This window comes from Podarcis raffonei, chromosome 4 (assembly GCF_027172205.1).
Source record: "Podarcis raffonei isolate rPodRaf1 chromosome 4, rPodRaf1.pri, whole genome shotgun sequence".
Taxonomy (NCBI): Eukaryota; Metazoa; Chordata; class Lepidosauria; order Squamata; family Lacertidae; genus Podarcis; species Podarcis raffonei.
Window position 1 is genome coordinate 95,780,978 of NC_070605.1, and position 24,505 is coordinate 95,805,482.

General features: G+C 41.9%; 1 protein-coding gene across 3 annotated transcripts in view; it reads right to left on the bottom strand.

Annotated features, from left to right (window-relative positions):
* Window positions 1-24,505, bottom strand: part of ABCC4 (ATP binding cassette subfamily C member 4) — a 164,404-nt gene that overhangs the window by 39,836 nt on the left and 100,063 nt on the right. For all 3 annotated transcript variants that reach the window (XM_053384577.1, XM_053384578.1, XM_053384576.1), the window contains 6 exons: window positions 15,906-16,056; window positions 10,733-10,852; window positions 8,685-8,795; window positions 7,978-8,078; window positions 6,415-6,606; window positions 1,814-1,969 (listed from right to left, as the gene is read on the bottom strand). In XM_053384577.1, the coding sequence (XP_053240552.1) occupies window positions 1,814-1,969; window positions 6,415-6,606; window positions 7,978-8,078; window positions 8,685-8,795; window positions 10,733-10,852; window positions 15,906-16,056 (831 nt within the window). The remainder of the gene's footprint in view (window positions 1-1,813; window positions 1,970-6,414; window positions 6,607-7,977; window positions 8,079-8,684; window positions 8,796-10,732; window positions 10,853-15,905; window positions 16,057-24,505) is intronic.

Below are 24,505 nucleotides of genomic sequence, written 5' to 3' on the forward strand. Positions count from 1 at the left end.
GATGTTTCTTGGAGCGGTACGTCCCCAGCACCTGTGGCATGTCACTTTTGTTTTGATGATGATTGTGCTTTTTCTGTCAACACCAATGATGGGATGTGTTTGGACTGAGAAAGGTTCTGTGTTTGTACCCACACCACTTCTATTCTCTTTTCCACTAATCAAGCAAATATCTTAGTAATGAGCAAATGTACACGGTATCAAAAGCCCTTTCAGGTTACAATTATCATTTTGGTATTGAACACCTGGTTCTGGAATTCTGTTTAGACAACAGGAACTTTCTGAGTTCACTGTTTAGGTCCGAATGACCTCCCATCAAAAGAGGTTGACCGGGGTAGTGGAAATGTACAGGACTAGTTCAAATATTTGTTGGAAATGCAAACAGAAAGAAGGCACCTTTTACCATATGTGGTAGAACTGTAAAGTGATAAATGAATTTTGGGAAATGGTATAATGAGTTGGAAAAATGTTTAAAATAACCTTTGTTAAAAAACCAGAAGCCTTTTTGTTAGGAATTGTAGCTGCAGGGATTCCAAAAGAACCGAAAAGGCTATTTATGCATGCTACAACAGCTGCAAGGATGTTGCTTACCCAGAGTTGGAAAGACCATAAGATACCTATGAGGGTGGACTGGCAGATGAAACTATTGGACTATGGAGAGATGGCAAGACTAACTGGGAAAATCAGAAATCAGGAAGATCCAATCTTGAACAGAGAAGGGGACAAATATAGATTGTATCTGAAAGACCACTGTAAACACTTGAACTCTTCGGCAGGTTTTAAATAACTCTTGGAATGAGACATAGACTTTGGATATAATGGAGGACTGCAAATTGGATGTACCTATAATATGCAGTTGGAAAAGTTTTTAATGAACCCACGGAGGGGAGAGGGGAAGTCCTAGATTCAAAAGAATCATGTGTAAAACTTTAATATTTGCAAGAATATTTTTCTGTGAATTTGCAAAACCAAAAAAAAAGAAAGAAAAGTTGATCAGGAGGGGGTGGTCCAAAATGGAAGTCACTCAAACCTCACACATCAAATGGCACACAGAACACAGAAAACTAGGCAAAAGCGCTTTTCACATCATGGAAATGTTATGACCCCATTCTGGTGTTATGACCCTTCACTTTTTTGGGTGGGGGCGGGCAACTGAAGAAAAAGTGGCTGCTGTATTTGGAAAGAGTTGTGGCATGATGAATGACATCATGGCGAGGCATGCAGAAAAATTGGGGGGGGGGTGCTATAAGTTGTACACACCAGAAGGGCTATAACTGTTTCCCACATGGGTTGTGTCCACAGTGAAAACTGATATGTCAGACTTTTATTCAGTTTGTGGATAGGAATGGTCAAAACGCATCACAGCAACTTGGCGTGCAGATTTTTAGCCTTTTATATATCTGAATGTTGCTGTAATTTCTGCTCCAACGTATCTTTGTGTGTCGTCCCTCTGCCTTCAGAATACAGCACCTTTGCCTACAAACTAAATTCAATCTGCAATGATAACTAAGGACTGCAAGCAAGCCGCTTGGGCATGGCAGAAACACAGATAATAAAACCGTTAAAATAGTCATAATAATTTCACTTCATTTTCAAGTCAACATTCAGAGAAAAGAGGATTAACATGTGCAAAAAAAAATATATTAAAAATGACTGGGGGCGTGGGGGGGGGGAGAGAAAGAACCACAACACTACAAAAGATTGCTGGAATGCTACCAACAGGATGCAGAATAACGATAAAGAAAATACTACAAATCCAGACTTTCTGGAGAGTGCTGGACCTCTATAATGCACTGATACACAAAGTAGACCATACCTGAGGTATGATTGAAATTTTCTTCCTCAAGTCATGAAGTCCTAGTTCTGATGTCAAATACTTATCAATCCAAATTCTTCCTTGGGGCTCAGCCAACCGGAAAAGAGCAGCTATTAAAGAGCTCTTTCCAGCTCCTGTTCTCCCCACAATTCCAACCTGAAAGGAAAAAAAACACACGCCCAAGAGCTAAGCCATGAACAGAGCATTTTTCTAAAGTGCTGTTCACAATTATCTTGCATATTTTAGTACTTGGTGGGCAAGATTGACAAGCCAGATAACAGAAGACAAGGCAGCAAAAAGAAGATCACTATAAATAAACATTGTTTTTAAACTGTGCCTGTAATACCTGAACATACTTGAGTGGTATAAAGCTACTGCCATACAAGGCCAAAGTAATATGGATAAAACAAAAGCGTTTCCATTAATAATATCTGCCATCTACTTCATTTATTAAGATTCCCGCCCTTTCCCTTAAGGCATAACTGTCTTGTCTCAGCTGTTAAAATTGATCTTAAATTTTAATGCAATTTTTTATTTGTTTCTAAATTTATTGTTGCTGCCCTAACCCTTCAGGGATGGGGTGGCTTATAAAACATTATTAACATTTTCTTTGGGATAAAGGAATAACATTTCCTTTCTCTAATCTAACCTCAGAGCAAGTCTCATGGGTAGGTCACTGGCTTTTCCATTATAAAAAGGGGAAATGGAGACAACAAAAATATTAACCCAAGACCTCTGAATCAGAATATGAGGTTAGTTGTTGGAAGTACAAAGTCCACGGCACCAGCTAGACCCTCTCAGAGGTCCAGAGTGCCTTCTCACCATTATATATATATATATACACGCACAACATATAAAACCATGACACACAAAACCAAAATAATTCACCTAAAAAAGAGCAGGTAAGTGTGAGTGGTTTGTTTATAACATCAGCTGATCTGAGAGGACATGTTCATCGCAGTCTAATACTGTGCCATCAGAAAACACATTGTATAAATATTTTTATTAACTCTTTGATATGACAGAATCTATAACAACAAAAATCTTTTAGCAGGCAGAATGGGGAGATCAGCAGCACTGGAGTGATGCTGGAATCACTGTGTGGGCAGAGACTGGCAGAGCTGTTCTAGACAGGGTGAAGGGGCACCATCCATTCTCCCCCAGTATGAGAGTTTGGGTTTTTTGATTAAGCCCACTTCTAGAGTCTAAAATTACCTTAAGGCACCAATGGCATAGACCAGCCTTGACTTGGGGCAACTAATTCTGCCTTCCTCTCTGCATTAAAAGTTTGCATGCAGGGTGGTTGCACAAGGCACTGCTCTGGGTTTATCTCCTTCCAGTTGGAAGTATTCAGAAATACATATATGCCAAAGTGTGCTACAATAAGCCGGTCATTTGTTCTCCTCCTGGAATTGAACCTTGGGAGAATTCAAACAGGCCTCGGATCCTGAACCACTCTTGACTGAACTTTTCACCCTCCAAAAGAAGGAGACACTGAATGTATTTGGCTGTGTAGTCTCGACCATGTGAGACAAAGAGCTTTTTAAAATAATTATTTTGCTGCTCTTTCAATTTTGCTGCTGGAAAGCAAAACGGATACTTTGAAATGTGCACAAACGTATGAAAAATAGCTTGATCCCTTCAGCTTTGATTTTCACAAGGAGCAGAAAGACGGAGGTGCTATGACTTCCGAAAGAGCGTGACTTCCTTCAGAAGAAAAGATGACGATAAGAAAGCTGAATGATAATAATTTTTAAAAGGGAAGAGCAAGGAAACAAAACTGTGCAGAGTTCGGTATTAGAACAAAAGAGTTCAAGTGTTTCCTCTGATGTCACTGATGTGCAGAAGTGCATTAGCAGCATGAAAGCGTTTTATAAACATTGGTACTTAAAATAAAAATGCAGCTGCTATGCTCATTGTCAACAATTCCTCTTTCAGGCTGGCATCCAATGAAAAAGAGCAATGTCGGGGGGGGGGGAATACTTTGTCGTATGGGGTAAAGTGAGCTGCTAACGGCAACTGGGGATTTAGGTCACTTACACCGGCTTGCTTTACACCAGCGTCTTGTGCATTGGATCACTCCCAAAGTCAGATTAGGGAGGGAAAAGAACAGGAGATGAGCTTGACAACAAGAATCTCTCCCAGTTCCCCATCATGATAAGGCAGTCTGTAGGAAAGGCTTTGGAGAAGGTACAAGTGAGAAAGGAAAACCATCTATAGTTTGCAAAGGGTGCCACTATTGCAATGGTGCCCTTGAGATCTGTTTCTTGGTGCCAGCAATGCCTCTGCAGGTCTGCCCTTGCCCCACTGCCTCCTTGGGCATGAGTTGGTGAAGGTGGCTAACTCTCTGTCTCACTTACTCTTCTAGCATTATGTGCTTTCCAAGTCTAGGATTGATTCTACTGGAGCCGAATGTTGGAGAGAGATGGTGTGAAAAAACACTTGCTCAAAAATCTGAATGCACCCTTGGGCCTTAAAAAAAAGAAAGAAAGAGTTTGGATTTGATATCCCGCTTTATCACTACCCTAAGGAGTCTCAAAGCGGCTAACAATCTCCTTCCCCTTCCTCCCCCACAACAAACACTCTGTGAGGTGAGTGGGGCTGAGAGACTTCAGAGAAGTGTGACTGGCCCAAGGTCACCCAGCAGCTGCATGTGGAGGAGCGGAGACACGAACCCGGTTCACCAGATTACGAGTCCACTGCTCTTAACCACTACACCACACTGGCTCTCAGTGTGGCAACTCCTGATAATATTACTGCTATGCCCTATTAATAATAAAAATAATAGCAAGCATAATGATAATAATTGACTGCATCTCTTCTTTATGATGGCAAAGAAACAATAACCCTCCTCTTTTAGCAATGAAAACGTAAAAGAAAACCAAGCAGATCAAGAAATGCAGGCAGCACTGAGCCACTGCCTAAGCAACATATTCTCTCTCTTATTTCTCGTCCTTTATTTTGTTTGTTTCTTCCCGTGAAATGCAAATCTTCTTATCCGCTATTAGAATGGCTTATTACCCCGGCAAGTGAGCTGGGCCCAAAGGCAAGTAGGAGTATGAAAGAGATAAACAGACGCACTGCATAAAAACCTCAAGAGCTTCAACTCCCACCCAGCTTGTTCCCATGAAGTCATCTCTCTGCAAATAAAAGACAAGCTGGAAATTTTTTCTTAAGGAAAATCATTCTTTTTCAGAAATCAATTGGGAGTTAGGGGGGTGAGAAAGCATTTTAGATATGCAGGAATATGTGGTCACCAGAGGTGCCCAATGGGGCATCTAATATAATCCACAATCCGGAAAAAAGGTTATCTTACCCCTAAAAATCCCCACTATGAGATGTTTATCCAAGCTGTTTTTGAATTATTTCCAATGAATGGGAATCCATTAGCTCCCTATTCAATTACTGAACTGCTCTTAAGTCTCTGTTGCTCTACTTTCCTGGACTTAAAACCCACTGCTCCTTGTCTGTCCCCAGCAAAAAGAGATGCATAAGTGATAGTCCTCTATTCTGGCATGTGCCCCCCCCCAAAAAAACCCCCTTATATAATAGCACAAGAGAAAACTGGTCTTCGGCTTACAATACTCTTAATTTGTATCCAGTAAAAGATGAGGCTTTTTCTACTGATGCACAGGGTCTTTTCGGGATTTCCTTTACTTTCTTGGGCTCCATGATCACTGCAGATGGTGACAGCAGCCGCAAAATTAAAAGACGCCTGCTTCTTGGGAGAATAGCAATGACAAACCTAGACAGCATCTTAAAAAGCAGAGACATCACCTTGCCAACAAAGGTCCGTCTAGTTAAAGCTATGGTTTTCCCAGTAGTGATGTATGGAAGTGAGAGCTGGACCATAAAGAAGGCTGATCGCCAAAGAATTGATGCTTTTGAATTATGGTGCTGGAGGAGACTCTTGAGAGTCCCATGGACTGCAAGAAGATCAAACCTATCCATTCTGAAGGAAATCAGCCCTGAGTGCTCACTGGAAGGACAGATCCTGAAGCTAAGACTCCAATACTTTGGCCACCTCATGAGAAGAGAAGACTCCCTGGAAAAGACCCTGATGTTGGGAAAGATGGAGGGCACAAGGAGAAGGGGACGACAGAGGATGAGATGGTTGGACAGTATTCTCGAAGCTACCAACATGAGTTTGACCAAACTGCGGGAGGCAGTGGAAGACAGGAGTGCCTGGCGTGCTCTGGTCCATGGGGTCATGAAGAGTCGGACACGACTAAACAACAAGTAGTCCTATAGATGGGTGCAGACCCCAAAGTCCCCTGAAAATCAAGGGCCTTCCAGAGCAGCAGTGATGCACAAAGTCTCTTGTCAACTGGTAAAATTAGCCACTCTCATAAGGAGAGAATTAGAGTCTTGGGGAAGAAAGTATCACATTGAGTGAAACTTTCACTTAGAAGGGACCCATTTCTTGGGGGGATGAATGTCTATCTAGGAAGCTTTCCCCATAAGTTCCACGCATATGGCCCACAGTGTGTAAGGAAAGAAACTGGATCCCAACATTTGTAGGGTCACAGGTTCACAATGCCCGGATTACATGACTCTCAAGATCCATTTTACCTGGGTGACCAAAAACCAAAAAAATGTACCTTTTCTTTGGACTTCACTACAGCAGACAAATGTCTCAGTACCAAAGGACCATCTACGGTGTAAGCAAAGTTCACATTTTCAAACACAACAACACCTTCGCTTGGCCAATCCGGTGGCGGGTGCTTGTTTGTCTCCCAAGGTGCTTCCTTGTCAAGTTCTGTATATTCCAGGACTCTTTCTACGGATATCATCTGGAACAAAGCAACAAATCCAAATGCATGTCAACAACCCTGTCTGCAATTACAGAAGCTGATTCAATGAATTAATTTTCTAGTCACCAGGATTGGATTCTCAAATCCACAACTTCTCTCACAACCATCCCCTCCTTCCTCCATAATTGTACCAGTCAGTGCCAGTGTTTCTACCACTAAGAAAGGGCAGAAAATGATGGTTTATATGGTTTCCAAAAGACTTTTGCCACTTCTCTTGACAACTGTTTCCAAATTCCTTAAATGGATGAAACCATGATGCTGTGATCCCCTAAGATGAGCATTATCTTTTCATTAACCCATTATCTTTTAACATCTATCAAATCCTCAAGCCTCAGAGAAGTGGACTGTTCTTCAGTTCCATTTTACAGATATCTTTTTTTAAAAAAATAAATTTTATTAATTTTCATCCAGTTATACATTTTATCCCGAATACAACAAATTATGACTGTTTTGGACTTCCTTCAGCGTCTCTGACAATCATCCATATTTATACCTTTAATACACATTCCCTTCTTTCGTATTGCCATTGTTCCTCCTTACTCCCATTATTTCTAATAAACAATACTTATTTATTTTTTACAGTGCCTCTTGAAATCCCACTAGCGTTGTGTTTACACCACATATGTTTTTCAGATAATCCACAAATTTTCCCCAGTCCTCGATGAACTTTTGATCTTTAGCATATCTAATTTTCCCAGTTAATTTATCCAGTTCCGCATAGTCTATCAATTTTAATCTCCATTCTTCTATCGTCGGTGTCTCCTCTTGTTTCCACTTCTGGGCCAACAGGATTCTGGCTGCCGTTACACCATTTTACAGATATCTAACCAGGGCAGGTAAATTCCAAAGACCTGACACATTCTGATGTATCGGCACCTAAACTTGAACCTTAACCTATTTCTCCTCAGTCTGAATTTGTCTGTTTGTTTGTTTATTAAATATATATCCCATCTTTCCTCCCCAAAGGTGCCAAGGGCTCAGTTTTCTGATTCCCACTCCCTCATCATGATGGCTTATATTCTAGACAGCCATAAGTCAGTCTCTTTAGCGGCCTAACCATTTTGCATTATATTACTGCAATCTATAAACTAGGAATTCAAACTATAAGCCTGCTTTATCAGTATCAGCAACTACAGGAGTAATTTTAACATTATTTTTTCCAGTTTGCATACCTTCAAGCCATTATTGTGTTACTAAACAAGCAATTATTGTATTACTATGCAAAACTCAAAAAGCATGTATTATAGTGTATATAACATCGTGCTTTGGAAAGCAGTGGCATTTAACTGCAATGCCCAAGCAACACTAAAAGTATCTTAAAAGCTTCCAATTGGAACTAATGGATATTACCAGGTTCTCGACTTCAGCGCTTTGCCGAACTCCCCACTGAAACGTTCCCATGAGCGTGATTGAGTAGGACAAAGCTAAACCAACCTGCCCCGCATCTAGAGCTATACCGAGGAAAAAAGAAGGAAAGTTTCAAAACTTTTATACAAACTTTTTAATTTAATATGCACAACTTGCAGACTTAACATACAGAATAAGAGAACAAGAAGAACATGCGTTTAAAGAAGATTAGAAAACGTTTATGGAAAATAATTGTGTACAACTGAAAATGCTAGCAGCATTCAGGAAAATTCAACAGTGTAAATAATTTTTGATGGATGTAATAATGGAAAACCGATTGGTATAGTTTTTGTAAAACACCAGGGATGTAAGATATGCAAAATGAACCATGAGGGGGGAAAGAAGCAAAGTCATTGATATTCTAAGTATGTAAAATGTTTATCTGAGATTGTAAAGCAGAAAATTTAATAAAAATCTTATTAAATAAGAAAGAAACTTAAAATCTATCATCACATGAGACATGTTGGTAGGGTCTTCACTTATAATACCACAAAGCCATAACACTTTTGAACACAGATGTCCCATTACAGATGTCTGACTTTCGGGCAGAGAATAATTCACTCAGCTGTTGGCTTTAGCACGATTAGAGGAAAATGATAACGCAAATCAAGTCTTGGAAGAGTAGCTGCTACTCCAGCGAATATACTCACTATGAGCGAGGAGCAGAGAAGCAAAGGCAACCACAACCACAAAGATGGCACAGATGGCATCCAGGCGTACGGCAAACCATCGAGAGGTCGTCAAAAATAAGAACCAAGCCTCTAAAAAAGAAAGAAGAAAATAAAAAGGAGGGGGAATGTTTATGTCAAAGGCCAAGTCATACTCTTAAGAACAGTTAAGCCTGAGAAACTTTAGGACCACACTGATATCAATGGGGCATCTTTAGCCAGGAAGTCTTTTGTGTTATGAGTCTACCAGTATACATTACAATACATGTCTCTGTTTGTTACCAGACAGAATACAGTGGTACCTCGGGTTAAGTACTTAATTCGTTCTGTTCTTAACCTGAAAAGTGTTCTTAACCTGAGGTCCCACTTTAGCTAATGAGGCCTCCTGCTGCCGCCACGCCGCCAGAGCACGATTTCTGTTCTCATCCTGAAGCAAAGTTCTTAACCCGAGGTACTATTTCTGGGTTAGCGGAGTCTGTAACCTGAAGCGTATGTAACCTGAAGCGTATGTAACCCGAGGTACCACTGTATTCCAATTTGGTTGTCCAGGCAAATTATAAAATTCTAAATAGCAACTTTCCTTGAAGTAATAAAGGATGATCTGCAAGTGCGAGAATTTTGACACAAGCTGACCTGATCCGCTCCTCTCAGACTAATGTGTATGCCACACATCTCCTATTTCTGTAGTGCAGTTCCTGATTTTTTAAAAAAAGTATCAAAATGCATTCTAGAGTGCATATTTTTAGATAAATACTTTTAAAAATGACATACGGTGGTACCTATGGTTAAGAACTTAATTCGTTCTGGAGATCCGTTCTTAACCTTGAAACTGTTCTTAACCTGAGGTACGACTTTAGCTAATGGGGCCTCCTGCTGCCGCTGAGTGATTTCTGTTCTCATCCTGAAGTAAAGTTCTTAACCCAAGGTACTACTTCTAGGTTAGCGGAGTCTGTAACCTGAAGTGTTTGTAACCCGAAGCATTTGTAACCCGAGGTACAATACATATTAAAATGTATGTTTTTGTGCAGATGGTACTTGTAGACTAACACAGAAATGAGATGGAACAGACTTACGAATGAACACATTTGGAAGAGTCAGGGGCCAGAAATTCCGAAATCCCTCCCCACCTGCAACACAATGTTGCAGTATATCCCAAACCCCTAAGACAGGGGTCTGCAACCTTTAAGACAAAAAGAGCCACTTGGACCCGTTTCCAAAAAAAACCAAAACTGGGAGCCGCAAAACTCGTCATTATAAAAATAACTTTTTTGTCACTTTTTATTATAATTTCTTTGTTTGACCCCTCAGAATTACTCCTCCTCATAGAAATAAACGTTAAATTAACAAGTTACCTTTTTGTGTGTGTGTGTTCTTCACTCCCCTTCAAAACAGTGACCAGCGTACATGCCCCCTTTCAATGCAGTGACCAGCGTACATGCCCCTTACAATGTAGTGGGCGGGCAGGTGGGAAGGTGACGTCGGGACGGTGCGTGACTAACGCACACACCGCCCCCATGCGACGTCACAGCCAGTACAGCGCCCCCCACAGTGGGGAGTGTCGGGACACACAATGCGCCTCCTCCCCTCGCTAGTATCTGCCCCGGAGCCGCGGCAAAGGTGTAAAAGAGCCACATGTGGCTCCGGAGCCACGGGTTGAAGACCCCTGCCCTAAGAGAAGTGCTCCTGTTGAGGGCTTCAGCCAATCTGGAACAGGATCCTTGCAATGATTTTCAAGCATCAGAGGCTGGATGAGATTCTAGGAGTGGGAAAGGGATAAAGGGCAGTTGATAGACTCCAACTCCCATCAGCCTTAGCCAGCATGTTATTGGTCAAGGATGATGGGAGTTCTAGTCCAACAAAAGCTGAAGAGAAACAGGTTCCCCCATGCTTGTGCTAAAGGGTTGTCAGTCTCAAAGTAAGAATAGGTAGCTATAAAATTCTTACTCTTCACCTGCATCTTGAGTAGTACAGCTCAGCAGAAGCTTTGCGACTCAATTCCACCAAACTGCAAAATATTTTTTTTTTCAAACCTGTGTGAAGATCTTGATGAGCATCAAATAATTCTTGGAATCTTTGCTCTGCTTTAAAAGCACGAATAGTCCAAAGTCCCTGGAGCGATGATGACAAATGAGAGAACACGGGGCTTCGAGCTGCAAGATGAGGGGTTAAATGACTTTACTTTACTTTAATTTATTTACGGCTATTAGCCCATAAAATATGTACAAACATAAAAACACAGAGACATAAAAACCGATATATCTGACAACAGAAGGTGAACACCACGATGCAAGGGTGGGTCATTGAGCAGAGCCAAATGACACCTTGGGGCCAGGAGAGCTCCAAGGGACGGATCACAGAAAAAGGAAAACTGAAGACGAAATCCGACATGCACTCTCATCATAACAGTCCGATTAGTTTTGATGTTGTTGTTGTTTTCTGGTGGTTTTTGAGTGTGAGATAACCGCATTCAGGAATCTTGCCACCTGCAGAGTTACAGAAGGATCTGTATCCTGCAAAAGCAGTGCGGCGTGTGACTCAACAGGCCTGCCAACCAAGCGCAGTAAAGCAGGACCCAGGAATTTAGTCCTGGCTATGCTATGTAGGGGACAGTTGAACATTATATGTGAAAGAGATTCAACAGTTTCCCCGTCACACACGCATAGCGGAGACACCAAACCCTTGGAAAATCTGTGGCTCAGCTGGTTCGATGGAAGGACATTGAACCTTGCCCGAATAAATGCAAGTCGGTGTGGTACTGATGAAAGAGATGACATGTATGATGGAAGGCCAAGTGGTGGGGTTATTCCGTGATACCTGGGGGAGCAGACACCCCCACCCCTGGCGAGGTTGTGTTGATTTTCAATGTCCGCTAATCTTTGCTCAATAAGGCTTTTGGCTGAGCGTAAGTTCATCTTTAAGGAGTCCGCTGGGGAAATTCCGATGCTCAGAAGTTTGGCATGGATTTTTCCTACCCACGGGTTGACAAAGACGTCCCGCCAGAGGCACTGAAAAAGGTAATGGTTGGGAAGCCTATGCCAGCTGGACAGCCAATAGCCAAAGACTCGCTTCCAGATGACAGTCTCCAATGATGCAATCCTTAACTCCAGACGTATGGCTGCGTTGCTCACACACATGGGGAGTTTCAGAAGGCGACGGAGAAACTGATTCTGCAATGTCCCCAGCGATGTTAAATTGGACTCTGGGGCCCAGAGCGGGGCAGCATAACAGAGGGTGGAGACCACTTTTGCGTGGTATACCTTCAATGCAGAAGGGATGTGAGAGGCTCCGTCGGCCGCAAAAAATTGGAGTAGAGTATAAAGTATTGTTTTCCCTTTGTTTAGTAAATACTGTATCTGTGGCTTCCAGCTTAGATTGTAATGAAAAAAGACTCCCAGGTATTTAAATTTGAAAACCTGTTCTAATTGGACTCCATCTAACTTCCAGCTGTAAGTTTTCCGAGACCTGGAAAAGACCAGGACTTTAGATTTCCCATGATTAATTGTCAGATGGTTAAGTTTGCAATAAGCCGCAAAAATCTTTAGAGCTCTGCATAAACCAACTCTAGAGTAGGAAAGGATCGCTGCATCATCGGCATATAGGAGCAGAGGGCAGCGAAAATCAGCTAGGCGGGGGGCATGAATGTTGGCTTGAGACTCATTCAGAAAGAGCTTCATATCGCTAATAAACAAGTTGAAGAGGAGTGGGGCCAAAATGCAGCCTTGGCGCACACCTCTATTTATTGGGACCTCGTTGGATAGGTTTCCCGCCGGTGTGAGTCTCACTCTAGCCGACGACCCATGGTGTAATTGGGTTATAAGCCATAACAGCCTTCTATCTATGCCCCATCTCTCTAATTTCTTCCATAGGCAGTTTCTTGGGATACTGTCGAAGGCAGCCTTTAGGTCTATAAAAGCGACACATAGGCGTCCCCGACTCGGGGCAGAATATTTTCTGGCAAGATGATACATGATTACCATATGGTCAGAGGTCGAATAATTGTTCCTAAAGCCCGCTTGCTCATAGCCAATCAAATTTGAGTCGTTTGCCCAATGGGACAGCTTAGACAGCAAAAATTTTGCATAGATTTTCCCGATGATAGACAAAAGGCTGATGTTCCGATAGTTCTCCGGGTCAGCAGGGGGACCCTTTTTATGGACTGGCACGATCACGGCCTCCTTCCATGACCTAGGGATAAGCCCCGTAGAATTAATTGCATCAAAGACTTTGGCCAGAATTTCAGCCCACCACCTCGGTTGCGCAACAATAGCCTCAGCAGGGACTAGATCCGGCCCGGGGGCTTTGCCCGTTTTCAGATCTAATATCAAGTCCATTATCAGGTCTGGGTCGGTGGAGGGCCACAAAGGTAGATGGTCGGCTCGGAATTCCGTGGGTGAGTTGGATTCCTCTGCCAAGGAGAAATATTTACTCAAGAATTGTTCCCATGTGGGCGCAGGGATAATCGTCAGTGGGTACTTCCTTCCTCTTTTGTTTATCAGAGCCCAAAATTCCTGTGGTCTGCGGGATCTCGAGGCCGCAATCAAGGCTCGCCAACGCTTTTGATGCCACTCGCGTTTGGCCAGCTTTAAAGTCTGTTTGTATGCTCTTTTGGCTTGTAAATAGGAGGATGGTAGAGCCTGGGCATTAGAGTTTTTGTATTCATTATAGATGGAACGAAGAAGGGATCTTGCTTGTTTGCAAGAGGTGTTAAACCAAGGGGCCCCAGCACTGCAATACGCCACTTTCGCCTTTTGAGGAGGTGATGTAAAAAAAGTGGTAAGGTTTGTTATAAGAAGGTTAAAAAGTTTCAAAACCGAATTGGAATCTTGTAAATCAGTAGTTATTTGAGGTAAGTAGGCAGTGATTTCCCTATGGAAAAAAACCTGGTATTTTTGGGCCACAGCCTCCGACCATTTGATCCCTCTTACTTTGATCGATGATGAGGTTTCCAGAAGGACTGAGTGTTTATTGTCGTTCTGGCACCGGAACAATGACAAAGTGGTCACTATTGGGAGGTGATCACTGAAATGTTGGTTTTCAACTTGGAAGGAAAGTACATTAACGGCCAGATTTGCGGAGATCAAGAAGTAATCGATAACACTGTTAGATGTTAGTCCCAGGTGAGTGAACTCCCCCGGTATATCGGGGGGGAAGGTGCCGTTCAAAAATACTAGATTCAGGCGAATGGCCATTTGGTAAAGGGTCACTCCTGCTTTGTTTACTCTGTTGTCCTTTGAAGTTCTAATTCTGGCATGTTCCAAGTCAAAATTGTCCAAACATGGGGGAGTCCACCATTTGGACTTGGTTAGTAGGTCCCAATTTGTGGCAATACGAGCATTAAAGTCTCCCCCAATTAAGGAGTACGAGTTAGGGCATTTGGTATGACATGACAGTAGGTGATTTTCAAATGATTCCCATCTCCAATCAAGATCAGGCGCTGAGCCTTCGGGGGGGAGATAAACATTAGTAATTAGTAATGAGGACTTCCCTTCTGTGATCAGTCCAGATAGAGCAAAAGGCGGGGAAGCCCGTACCAGAGTGAATTGGGGTTAAATGATACCATCATTCTCAACTAAGAGTACTATCTGAATAAATGTATGGTATTTATTACTCAGTTATATAAAAGAGAGAGAAAGAGGGTTTTCCTCCAAGGTTATGTTAACCATGCTTATCACTGATAAAGTATTCTGTGATTCAGAATTCTCAAGAACGGACTACTTTAATTTATACCAAGTCACATAATTGTGAAACTTATTGGGTTACATCTTACCGGTGAGAATGTGATACTGTTTGGTACATGGGTAACACAGCCTCCAGTCAGAGAAACCTGGGTGGGTTGCTGATTAGTTGGGTGTACCCGCTTACTTTACAAGATAGAGGCAGAAGTAGCATCAGGAGGACATCCCAAGAGCATTTTTAGCAGTAAAGATGAGAACACAGAGCGTGAAGAAGCCATGTCAATCAACCAGTGAGGAGAACTGAACCCAAGCTGAAGGCAACTTCAGAGCTTGTGCCAAGTGCATCCATCTTGGCACCCCAACTTTACATGTGCTTCAATGGCAAGGGTCATCAAATTTAGGGGTGGCTTTGATGGCCACCCCTGACCTTGCACTGTACCTTATACACGCTGTGGTCTAAACCACTGAGCCTCTTGGGCTTGCCGATCAGAAGGTTGGTGGTTTGAATCCACACGATGGGGTGAGCTCCTGTTGCTCTGTCCCAGCTTCTGCCAACCTAACAGTTCGAAAGCACATCAGTGCAAGTAGATAGATACCGCTGCGGCGGGAAGATAAATGATGTTTCCATGAGCTCTGGCTTACGTCACAGTGTTCCGTTGTGCCAGAAGAGGTTTAGTCATGCTGGCCACATGACCCAGAAAGCTGTCTGTGGACAAACGCTGGCTTCCTTGGCTGAAAGCAAGATGAGCGCCACAACCCCATAGTTGCCTTTGACTGGACTTAACTGTCCAGGGGTCCTTTAGCTTTTTACCTTACACAGGTACTGTTAAGTGCCGCATTATATCTGAGTTTTCGCACAACATAAAAGGCACTTCTGAAACTTCAGTGAAATATGGTGCAAGCTTAGCACTCATTTCCATGTTTTTTGTTCCCAGGAAAAAAAAACTTATTGAAAATAATATTAAAATGAGTGCCAAACCTGTACCACTACAGTTCCGGAAGTGGCTTTTATCTTGCATGAAAGCTCGAATATAACAGTAAGGGAAAAATCATGAAAATGGAATAAGAGGTCATGTGAATCCAGCCATACTTAGAAGACCCAGTAGTGGTGGTGTTGTTTGTTCTGGGCCTAGAAGCAGAATGTTACATGACCTACCGTATTTTTCGCTCTATAACACGCACCCGACCATAACACGCACGTAGTTTTTAGAGGAGGAAAATCTGTAGGCATGCCACCCGTAGGCATTCCCTCCATAACATGCACAGACATTTCCCCTTACTTTTTAGGAGGAAAAAAGTGAGTGTTATGTTGCAAAAAATACGGTATTTAACAGCTGTCGCAACAACACAGAAACAAGTGAAGAAGAAGCATTTGAAAATCATCATCAAGGCACTCCTCAGTTTTCTCAAAAAAGGAAGGGGAGAGAAACCAATACTGTCCTTGAGTTATGGGCAAAACTTTTAAGCCTCTTGCACTCTTAAATGATGCCTAAATCTTTTAAAAACAAGCCGTATCAATAATACATACTTGTAGATTCCAAGCGTTTAATGTCTCTCGATGTATCCAAGAAATACCGCCGAAGAAAGATAAAAAGAATGAAGAGTGGAATCAAAGGGACAAGAATCCAGGGAATCACTCCAATTGCCACTGCCACCACGCCACATATCTGAAGCAAAGTCTGCAACAACCAAATCACAAAAGGAGCCCAGTTATTTTCTCAACCCCAAAGTCTTTATTATAATATAAAAAATACCGTACTCCTGTTTTTTAAAAAACAAACAAACAAAAGAAATCCTGAGGAACTTATGAGCAATACTGTGCCTTCCACAAACATACGGGCTCCCATCGCGCAACAAAATTGAGCCAGGCAAAATTTCCAAACGTTACAACGCTGTGGAATATTTTAGGCCTTTAAAAATTCCAATTCCCAGAAGCAAGGTTACTTCTGGCCCAAAGATGGAAACAGGAAGAAATTCCAACAGTGGAAGAATGGAGAAGGAAATTGACCGAATATGCAGAATTGGACAAATTGACTGGGAAGATTCGATACCAGAAAGACCAAAAGTTTATTGAGGACTGGGGAAAATTTACAGAATATCTGAAAAATATATGTGATACACAGACAACGCTTGTTGGTTTTGAAGAGACTCTGTGAAATAGTAAGAAATACTGCAAAAAAGAGAGTAAGAGGAAAAGGAGTGGGGAAAGGCAATATCATGTTTAGAAATGCGTCAATAAATGGAATTTTTTCGAAAGATTGACAGAGAAACTGAGGGAAGTCAAAAATTGAAGCATGAGTGTAAAATAATTTGTTGACTGTATAAAACTTGTTTGGAAAATTAATAAAAATTATTTTTTAAAAAAAATTCCAATTCCCCATCGAAGTCGCTGGACTCCTAGCGATTATAGGCTGCAATGTTTAGAAACAAAGAGCTGTCAAAGGGGAAGCAATACTATGCAGAACGAGGTGCATACAACTAAAGTCTCACTGGGATCAAAGCAAAACAGGAGGAGAAAACTGTTAAGATGACTAACAGACGTCTGACTCCATCTTCGAAAGGTGCTTTAGATCAGCCCATGACACCTTATTATTATCATCACATTTATGACAGGGCGGATCACCGTAAGGTAGTGCATGCATTTTGGAAAGTCAAAATTGCATACAAATGAACTCTTAATGAAGTAGTCTCAAAAAGGCAGACGTAGTTATGCATAGGTGGAGACCAAGCCTTGTGTAGTTAAGGCACCTAATTGCCCGATTTCCCAACAACTCTTTAAGCTATGCAAATACAACAACATCCTCAGAAGCACAACTTGCATCACGGCAGTGAAAGGTCCAGAATTTGATGGGCCATGATTAAAATAAATAAAAGGAGGAATGGGCTCCCTTGACTTTCTCTAACTTGCCCCCCCCCCCGGCCTAGCCTTTTCACTACTGAAAGTATTCGAGTAGGCACTGGAAGTGCAATTCAAGGTTAATTTAGAAGGTCCCGCTCAGGCACAATAAATTCGGAAATTTCAAGGGAAAATCCAAAACAATTCTGCTTTAAAAAAAAAATGAAGCAGCTCATTTCACATGGAAGATGAAGCAAGTTTTCGCCTTCTCTGAAGAGTAGGACTCGAACCAATGGCTTCAAGTTACAAGAAAGGAGATTCTGACAAAACATCAGGAAGAACTTTCTGACAGTAAGAGCTGTTCAACAGTGGAACAGATTCCCACAAGAGGTGGTGGACTCTGCTTCCTTGGAGGTTTTAAATAATAATGATGATGATGATGATGATGATAATAATAATAATAATAATAATATATTTATACCCCGCCCATCTGGCTGAGTTTCCCCAGCCACTCTGGGCAGCTCACAAAAGAATGTTAGAAACACAATAAAACATCAAACATTAAAAACGTCCCTAAACAGGACTGCCTTCAGATGTCTTCTAAAAGTCAGATAGTTGTTTATCTCCTTAACATCTGATGGGAGGACGTTTCTTTTTTATATATATATAATTAATTTTTATTCAAATTTCCAATAACCATTCCAATTACAATTTAACATCCAATTTAACTTATACATCTTGTAGACTTCCATCAGCCTATCTGACAATTTCCATATTTATCACAACTTTTCACATTCCTAAAATTTATGTTGCACTTTAACAATCCTTATTTTATCTTTTCCTTTGAGCGACATTCCTATCTATTCTTTTCACAGAGCTTCCTGAAATCCAACAAGCGTTATTTCCTGATCACAGATGGGAGGACGTTTCACAGGGTGGGCGCCACTACCGAGAAGGCCCTGTGCCTGGTTCATTGTAACCTCACTTCTCGCAGCGAGGTAACTGCCAGAAGGCCCTCTGAGCTGGGCCTCAGTGTCTGGGCTGAACGATGGGAGTGAAGACACTCCTTTTAAGCAGAGGCTGGATGACCATGTGTCCTGGATACTTTAGCTTGGGGTCCCTTCCAACTCTTACGCACAGGTCAGGTCAGACAAAAACTATCTGCATCCCTCTGCTCTTCTCAAGAAGGTGCTTAAGAACTTAAGAGCTTTATTGGACCAGACCAAAAGGTCTACTGGTCTACCATCCTATTCTCACAACAGCCAAACAGACAGGAGGATAAACAGAACAGGACTTCAACAGCAGCCTCTTACTTGTGCTCTTCATCTTCTGCTACCCAACCCATAATTTTCATGGTTGATGGGGGGGGGGATATTTGCCACTATCAATGCTACTCCTTTAAATCTACTGGAAGGTTTGCCTATCAGTCAGTGTATCACTTTTAAATCTCATGAAAAGCAAGTGAAAAGAGTTCTAAAATCCGATAAAAGATGTGCACATAAACCTAGGAGCACATTTTAGAAGACTTTGGGAGCGGGGGGGAAATGTTTGCCAGAGATAAAGTCTTGTTCCCAGATTGGTTTAGCTTATTTATGCATATTTATGCTGTTAAGACGCCACACCGGTAAACACATCTCGGCAATTCAAATTATGTTTAAAGATCGCCCTCCCTCCTTTGAATCAAAAAGTGAAATCTGCCGTCTCTTTTTGCCAAACAGAAAAAAGTACTTTGTTTGTAAGCACATAAGTCATATCTATAGTATATCAATAGTTTAAGGCAATCTGGAAGATTTGTACTTATCACCATTTAGAACAGGATTGTTACACTCCCTGACTGACAGGAGAATTAAAAGATTTGTAGTAGCTGAGAAGGTGTTAGAAATGTTAATGACCTTGCTTGGTCTTTTCTTCCTGCCCCCACAATCTTCTTGTCAGGAGACTGTGCAACGATGCTGGAGATTTTGTACACAAACACACACACATTTTTTGAAAAGGATAGGGCTAGTGTCCAATCCTGGCACCCAATGAAATGTGGGCATGTTTTAAGGGGGGTGTGTCTGATGCAGAACAGGAACTGAGCAGGAAGAGCAAAGAGACCCTTGTGCATTGTGGATTTCTGAGGTGAGACCTTTCGTGGTGCCACAGGAGATACCAGCAGGCACACTGGTACCTGTGGGCACTGTGTTGGTGACCTCTGGGTTACATCTACACACACAATCCCAAGGAGACAAGACGAGATGGAAGGGACCTTCTGTCGGTAGTGTGCTATGCTATATAAGTTTCTCCATACGAGCCCACCCAACGTCAGATTTGAAGATCATTTCTACTCCGGTTCATCTCACAGAACTGCTATGAGAGGTGTCCATGCTCTGTCCTCAAATCCCCTCCAAAAAGGAGTTGTTTAAATAAAAAGAATGGCATTTTTCCTTCTCCCTGCCTGCTCGTTTCACAGTAAAAGAAAAATGGTAGAGGCCAATGAGAGGCCGGTCTACAATAAATCAATAGGGGGCTTCTGTTCTTATGGATTAAGCAAATCCACACACAAGCATCAAGTAATGCATTTACCTTATAAACTATATTTAAAAAAGAGAGGAATGTGAATGTAATCATTATCAAAAATTGTATAAGTCTACTATGCCCATGAAAGAGGACAGGCGGTTGGGGTGGAGCAGCACTTGGGAATCTCAAAATGACGAAGGCATTGTTAATCTAAAAGAGGCCGGAATGCCTTCAACACACTTTCCCTGACATTTCCACACAATAAAATATAAGGGTCAGTGGTGTTGAAACAAACAGAGGCAGTTCCACTCATTTGCACTTATGAAAGCTAGTGACCCAAGCTATTATCGTCGTCTTAGGCACTTTTTGTCCTTAATATCCAGATGCAGCAGTTTTTCTATCCCCCCCTTTTTTGGGGGGGGAGAAAAATGACTGTGGCCACCTCGTTCGCATTTTCCTTTTCTTTGGCATTTTCACTTCATAAAGCTGCAGTCAATGTGTTTTTGTGTGTGGTGAGAAGGGAGTGACATTTCCAGTGGTGGTCTTGTCCACAGCCGACATTGGTGGCTCAAGTAGTTTCAGGATTAGGTCTTTGTGTGTGATGAAAGGATATGAAAAGTCAGTTATTTAAACTCAGTCAAGCTGTTGATTTTGGGGAGGGGGAAAAAGGGGGTTTTCAATTCAGCTTGCTTCAATAAATCACTGGCCTTTTTTTCTCTCTCTCTCCAAGGGCAGCTGCAGAGAGCACACAATGTTTCTCCAGAAACAAAGCAAAGTCTTGAGGTGGGCTTTAAAATAAAATAAAAACCCCAAACTCGACATTGAGGAGAAGGGGGGGGGAGAAATTAAAGTTGATGGACAAAATATTTTCAACTTTCTAAATTCCTCTGGTCCAGAAGCTGAGTGACAAGGTAACCTGCAGTTTTATTGATTGGATAATTTGTTACAATTAAAACCCTATAAAAATTATTCTTTAAAAAATCAATATATAATACCTAAAGAGAGAGAGAGAGTTAGCAAGGCTAAAGGAACTAAAGGAAATGTGAAGAACTTGAGTTAAAATATTTGGCATAATTCAACAGCCAGTATTTTTCAAAGTGGCTAGCTAGGGTCAAAAGCTATCAAGGGTCCATCTACACAGTTCTCTTCAAGTTTAAGGCTTCAGGTCTAAACATGCTTACTGAAAACAGTGGGATTTCCTTCCAAGAAAACATACACAAAATTGCAGGTCCCATCTAGATGTTCTGAAGTAAGGGTCTTTGCGAATATAAAACACGCAATCCTTAAAAACAGACACAAATCCTATATATTAGCTTTTTGGAAGCAAGTACTTTATGAAAAATCTCTAGAGAAGCCCAATTATAAGTCTCACTGAATACAATAATTTGTGCAATGTTGTACCGACTAACCGAGAGTAAGCCTCAGTGAACTCAATGGGGCTTACTTCCAAGTAGTTATGTTTGGGGACTGCATTCCAGGAAAGCTATCCAGTCTAATCAAATCAATTATTATACATGCATACAGCATAACAATGCGAGCAGGATGCTTTACATTTTTCTCTTAAAATCTATACCCTAACTCTGGAAAGAGCAAAAGCACCCCTGAGGTATTTTCAGGTTTGTTTTTCTTCCTCCAGTGCTCGCCTCAAAGTCTTCCAAGGCCTAGATAGGTCAAGCTTATTTGTGCAGAACTGAAATATGCAACTGCTAGTAAAGCAAAAAAGAGAAAAGGCTGGAATGCTTCTAAATGACCCTATGATAACTCGAAAATGGACCACTTCTTCAATGCAAATCCTCTCAAGAAAAGCTTCTGCACACAAAGTGAGAGGAACCAGTTACGGCATTGTTTATTGAGTTTCACTTGATTCCTCCTGACAACCATTTGAACAATGACTGTTGGGAAATGTCCCTCAAAGAATCAACAACAATGGTAGAGGCTCAGAGCTTTTATACTTAGTTAATACTGATTTCTTTCTCTTCTCTTCTCTCTCTCTTCTTTAAGAAGGAGAAAATATTTCTTCCTGAAGGGATTAGAGGATGTCTTATAAAAAGACACCTGCAAACAAAACAAGTGACAAAAGATCTTTATCATATTCAATAAGAGTTATCCTTCGGACAAAGCTGGGCTTCTCTAGACATAAATAAACCAGCAACCCTTCGCAATTCGACTGAAAATACATCAACTAAAAATCAGCACTGCCAGCAATCAGGTGAAATATGGGGAGGAGTGATAAACAAATGGAATACTGGCTGCGTCAGCTCTCACGCATTTGAAAATATTTGAGGAGTGGATATGAAGGGCAAGATTAAAAGAAGCCTGAATGAGCCATTCGCATGGCAGTATACAACTTTCCCCTTGCTGCCAAGGGCTCAGGGACCTCAAACGGAGAACTTCTTGACCTCAGATTAGCAAACCATGCATGCTGTGTCCACTTGGAGCCCTCTTCAGGCACAGAAGGGAACAGGAGCCTGAAACAAAGGTGACAGTGATTGGCAGGCTGTCTGAAGCCTGTGCCCTGGCCAAAATCGGTAGAAATATTGGTTAAAAGCGAATGCATTACGCTTGGTGTGGATGTGACCTAAATAATTATTAAGGGAATGGCCTGCTCCTCCTCTCTTAAGCACAACCAAAAGAGGGAGTAAGGAGATGAAATTTGGATTAGTGCTTCAAGTCTTGATGGAGTTACACTTCCCCTGAAGGAGCAGGTTCGCAGCTTGGGGGATCCTGGATCCTTTGCTGTTGCTCCGAGGCTCAGGTGGCCTCAGTGGCCCAGAGTGCCTTCCATCAACTGGTGGCCCAGATACTCCCCTACAGCATCTAGACAGGGATAGCCTAACTACTGTTGTCTATGCTCTGATAACCTCAAGGTTAGATTACCGCAATGCGTTATACGTAGGGCTGCCTCTGAAAATGGTTTGGAAACTTCAGCTGGTGCAGAATTCAGCGGCCAGGTTGTTCACCGGAGCAAGACGGCTTGAGCGTGTTACACTGATCCCGTTCCGATTGCACTGGCTGCAAATTAGTTTCCGGGCTCAATTCAAAGTGCTGGTTTCGACCTATAAAGCCTTAAATGCCTCAGGACTGCAATACCTCAAGGACCGCCTCTTTCCATATGGACCTACCCGGACCCTGAGATCATCATCTGAGGCCCTTCTTCATGTACCTCCTCCTCAAGAGGTCTGGAGGGTGGCAAAATGAGAACGGGCCTTTTTTGCAGTGGCTCCCCATCTGTGGAATGCTCTCCCCGGGGAAATTTGCCTGGCGCCTTCATTATATACCTTTAGGCACCAGGCAAAAATGTTCCTTTTTAACCAGGACCTTGGTTGATCTGATTTACATCCTACACCCTTTTTTTTTAAAAAAAAGGGGGGGCGCTATTGGATTGTTGTTTTTATTTGTATTATGTATTTTGTAGTTTTATATCTTGATTATATTCTGTGAACCCCCCGGAGACCCACGGGGCAGAATATAAATTCTAATAATAGTAATAATAATATTAAATCAAGTACAAAGCAACCTGCTTGTTGTAGGAAAAGTCCCTTGGCCTGAAGACAAAATTATAGCATTTTGCGTGTTATGGTAATTATTTTATTATTTATACTCTGTATGGCTGGATTGTCCCAGCCACTCTGGGAGGCTTCCAGCACATATAAAAACACAATAAAATGTCTTAACGTTAAAAAATTCTCGATACAGGGCTGCCGTCAGATGCCTTCTAAAAGTTTTTTCTCTCCTAATTGGAGGGCATTCCACAGAGAGAGTGCCACTACCAAGAAGGCCCTCCGCCTGGTTCCCTGTAACCTCACTTCTCGCAGTGAGGGAACCACCATAAGGCCATAAGAGCTAGACCTCAGTGGGTTGAACATTGTCCTGGATGTTAAAAGTAAGACATTGTGAAAAGCTGTTGTTGTGTCAAGAGGAAGGTATTATACATTCCCATGGTAGAAAGCCATTGGTCTTAGCAAAAAAAAAAAACCCCAAGTGGTTTGTATTGTGTGCTTCTTTGCTACACACACCTGTTTTCAGAGCTGTTGTAACAACTTACCAGGCTGTAAATCTTGCATGAGATGTTTTGTCAGATACAAAAATGAAACAGCCAACCATGCCCAACAAGCATTCACATGTCCAAAGATACCTATTTGCACTACAGACAAAGGGCACCTTGCCATGCAGCACTGTGAAACTGGAATAAAGTTTTCTGCTCAGCACAGATTTTCTCGTATGCCTCAATATGCCTGTATGTTTAAAGGCTTAATGTATACAGGGGGCATTCAAAAAGAAAGCGAGCTTATAAAGCAGATTAAAAAAAGATGACTACTTTTCTAAAATCTCTTGGGCTGCAGAGCCCCTTGACAAGCAGGACAAAAACCACCAGGAAACTTGCGGAGCTTTTTATTCTTCTTCTCTATTAGAGACAAGATTAGCTTAGGAGAAAATAAAAGGATGTGTCCCAACAGACTCCTATGCCTTTTTTTAACTTTAGGGGAAATGGAAAATACAGGTCGTCCATCAGGGTAATCAAGCCAGTTCTGTACCAAACCCAGCTTCAAGCTAGAATCAAATTTCCACCACTCCACATGCTCCCTCTGTGACATTTTGGTAGTCAGATTCACAACTTTTAAAAGAGGAGAACCATACTGGACTTATTTACATTTACAGGGGTAGCTTTTATTATTGCTCTAGGCGAATTGATGTACCATATTTTTTGCTCTATAAGACTCACTTTTTCCCTCCTAAAAAGTAAGGGGAAATGTGTGTGCGTCTTATGGAGCGAATGCAGGCTGCGCAGCTAT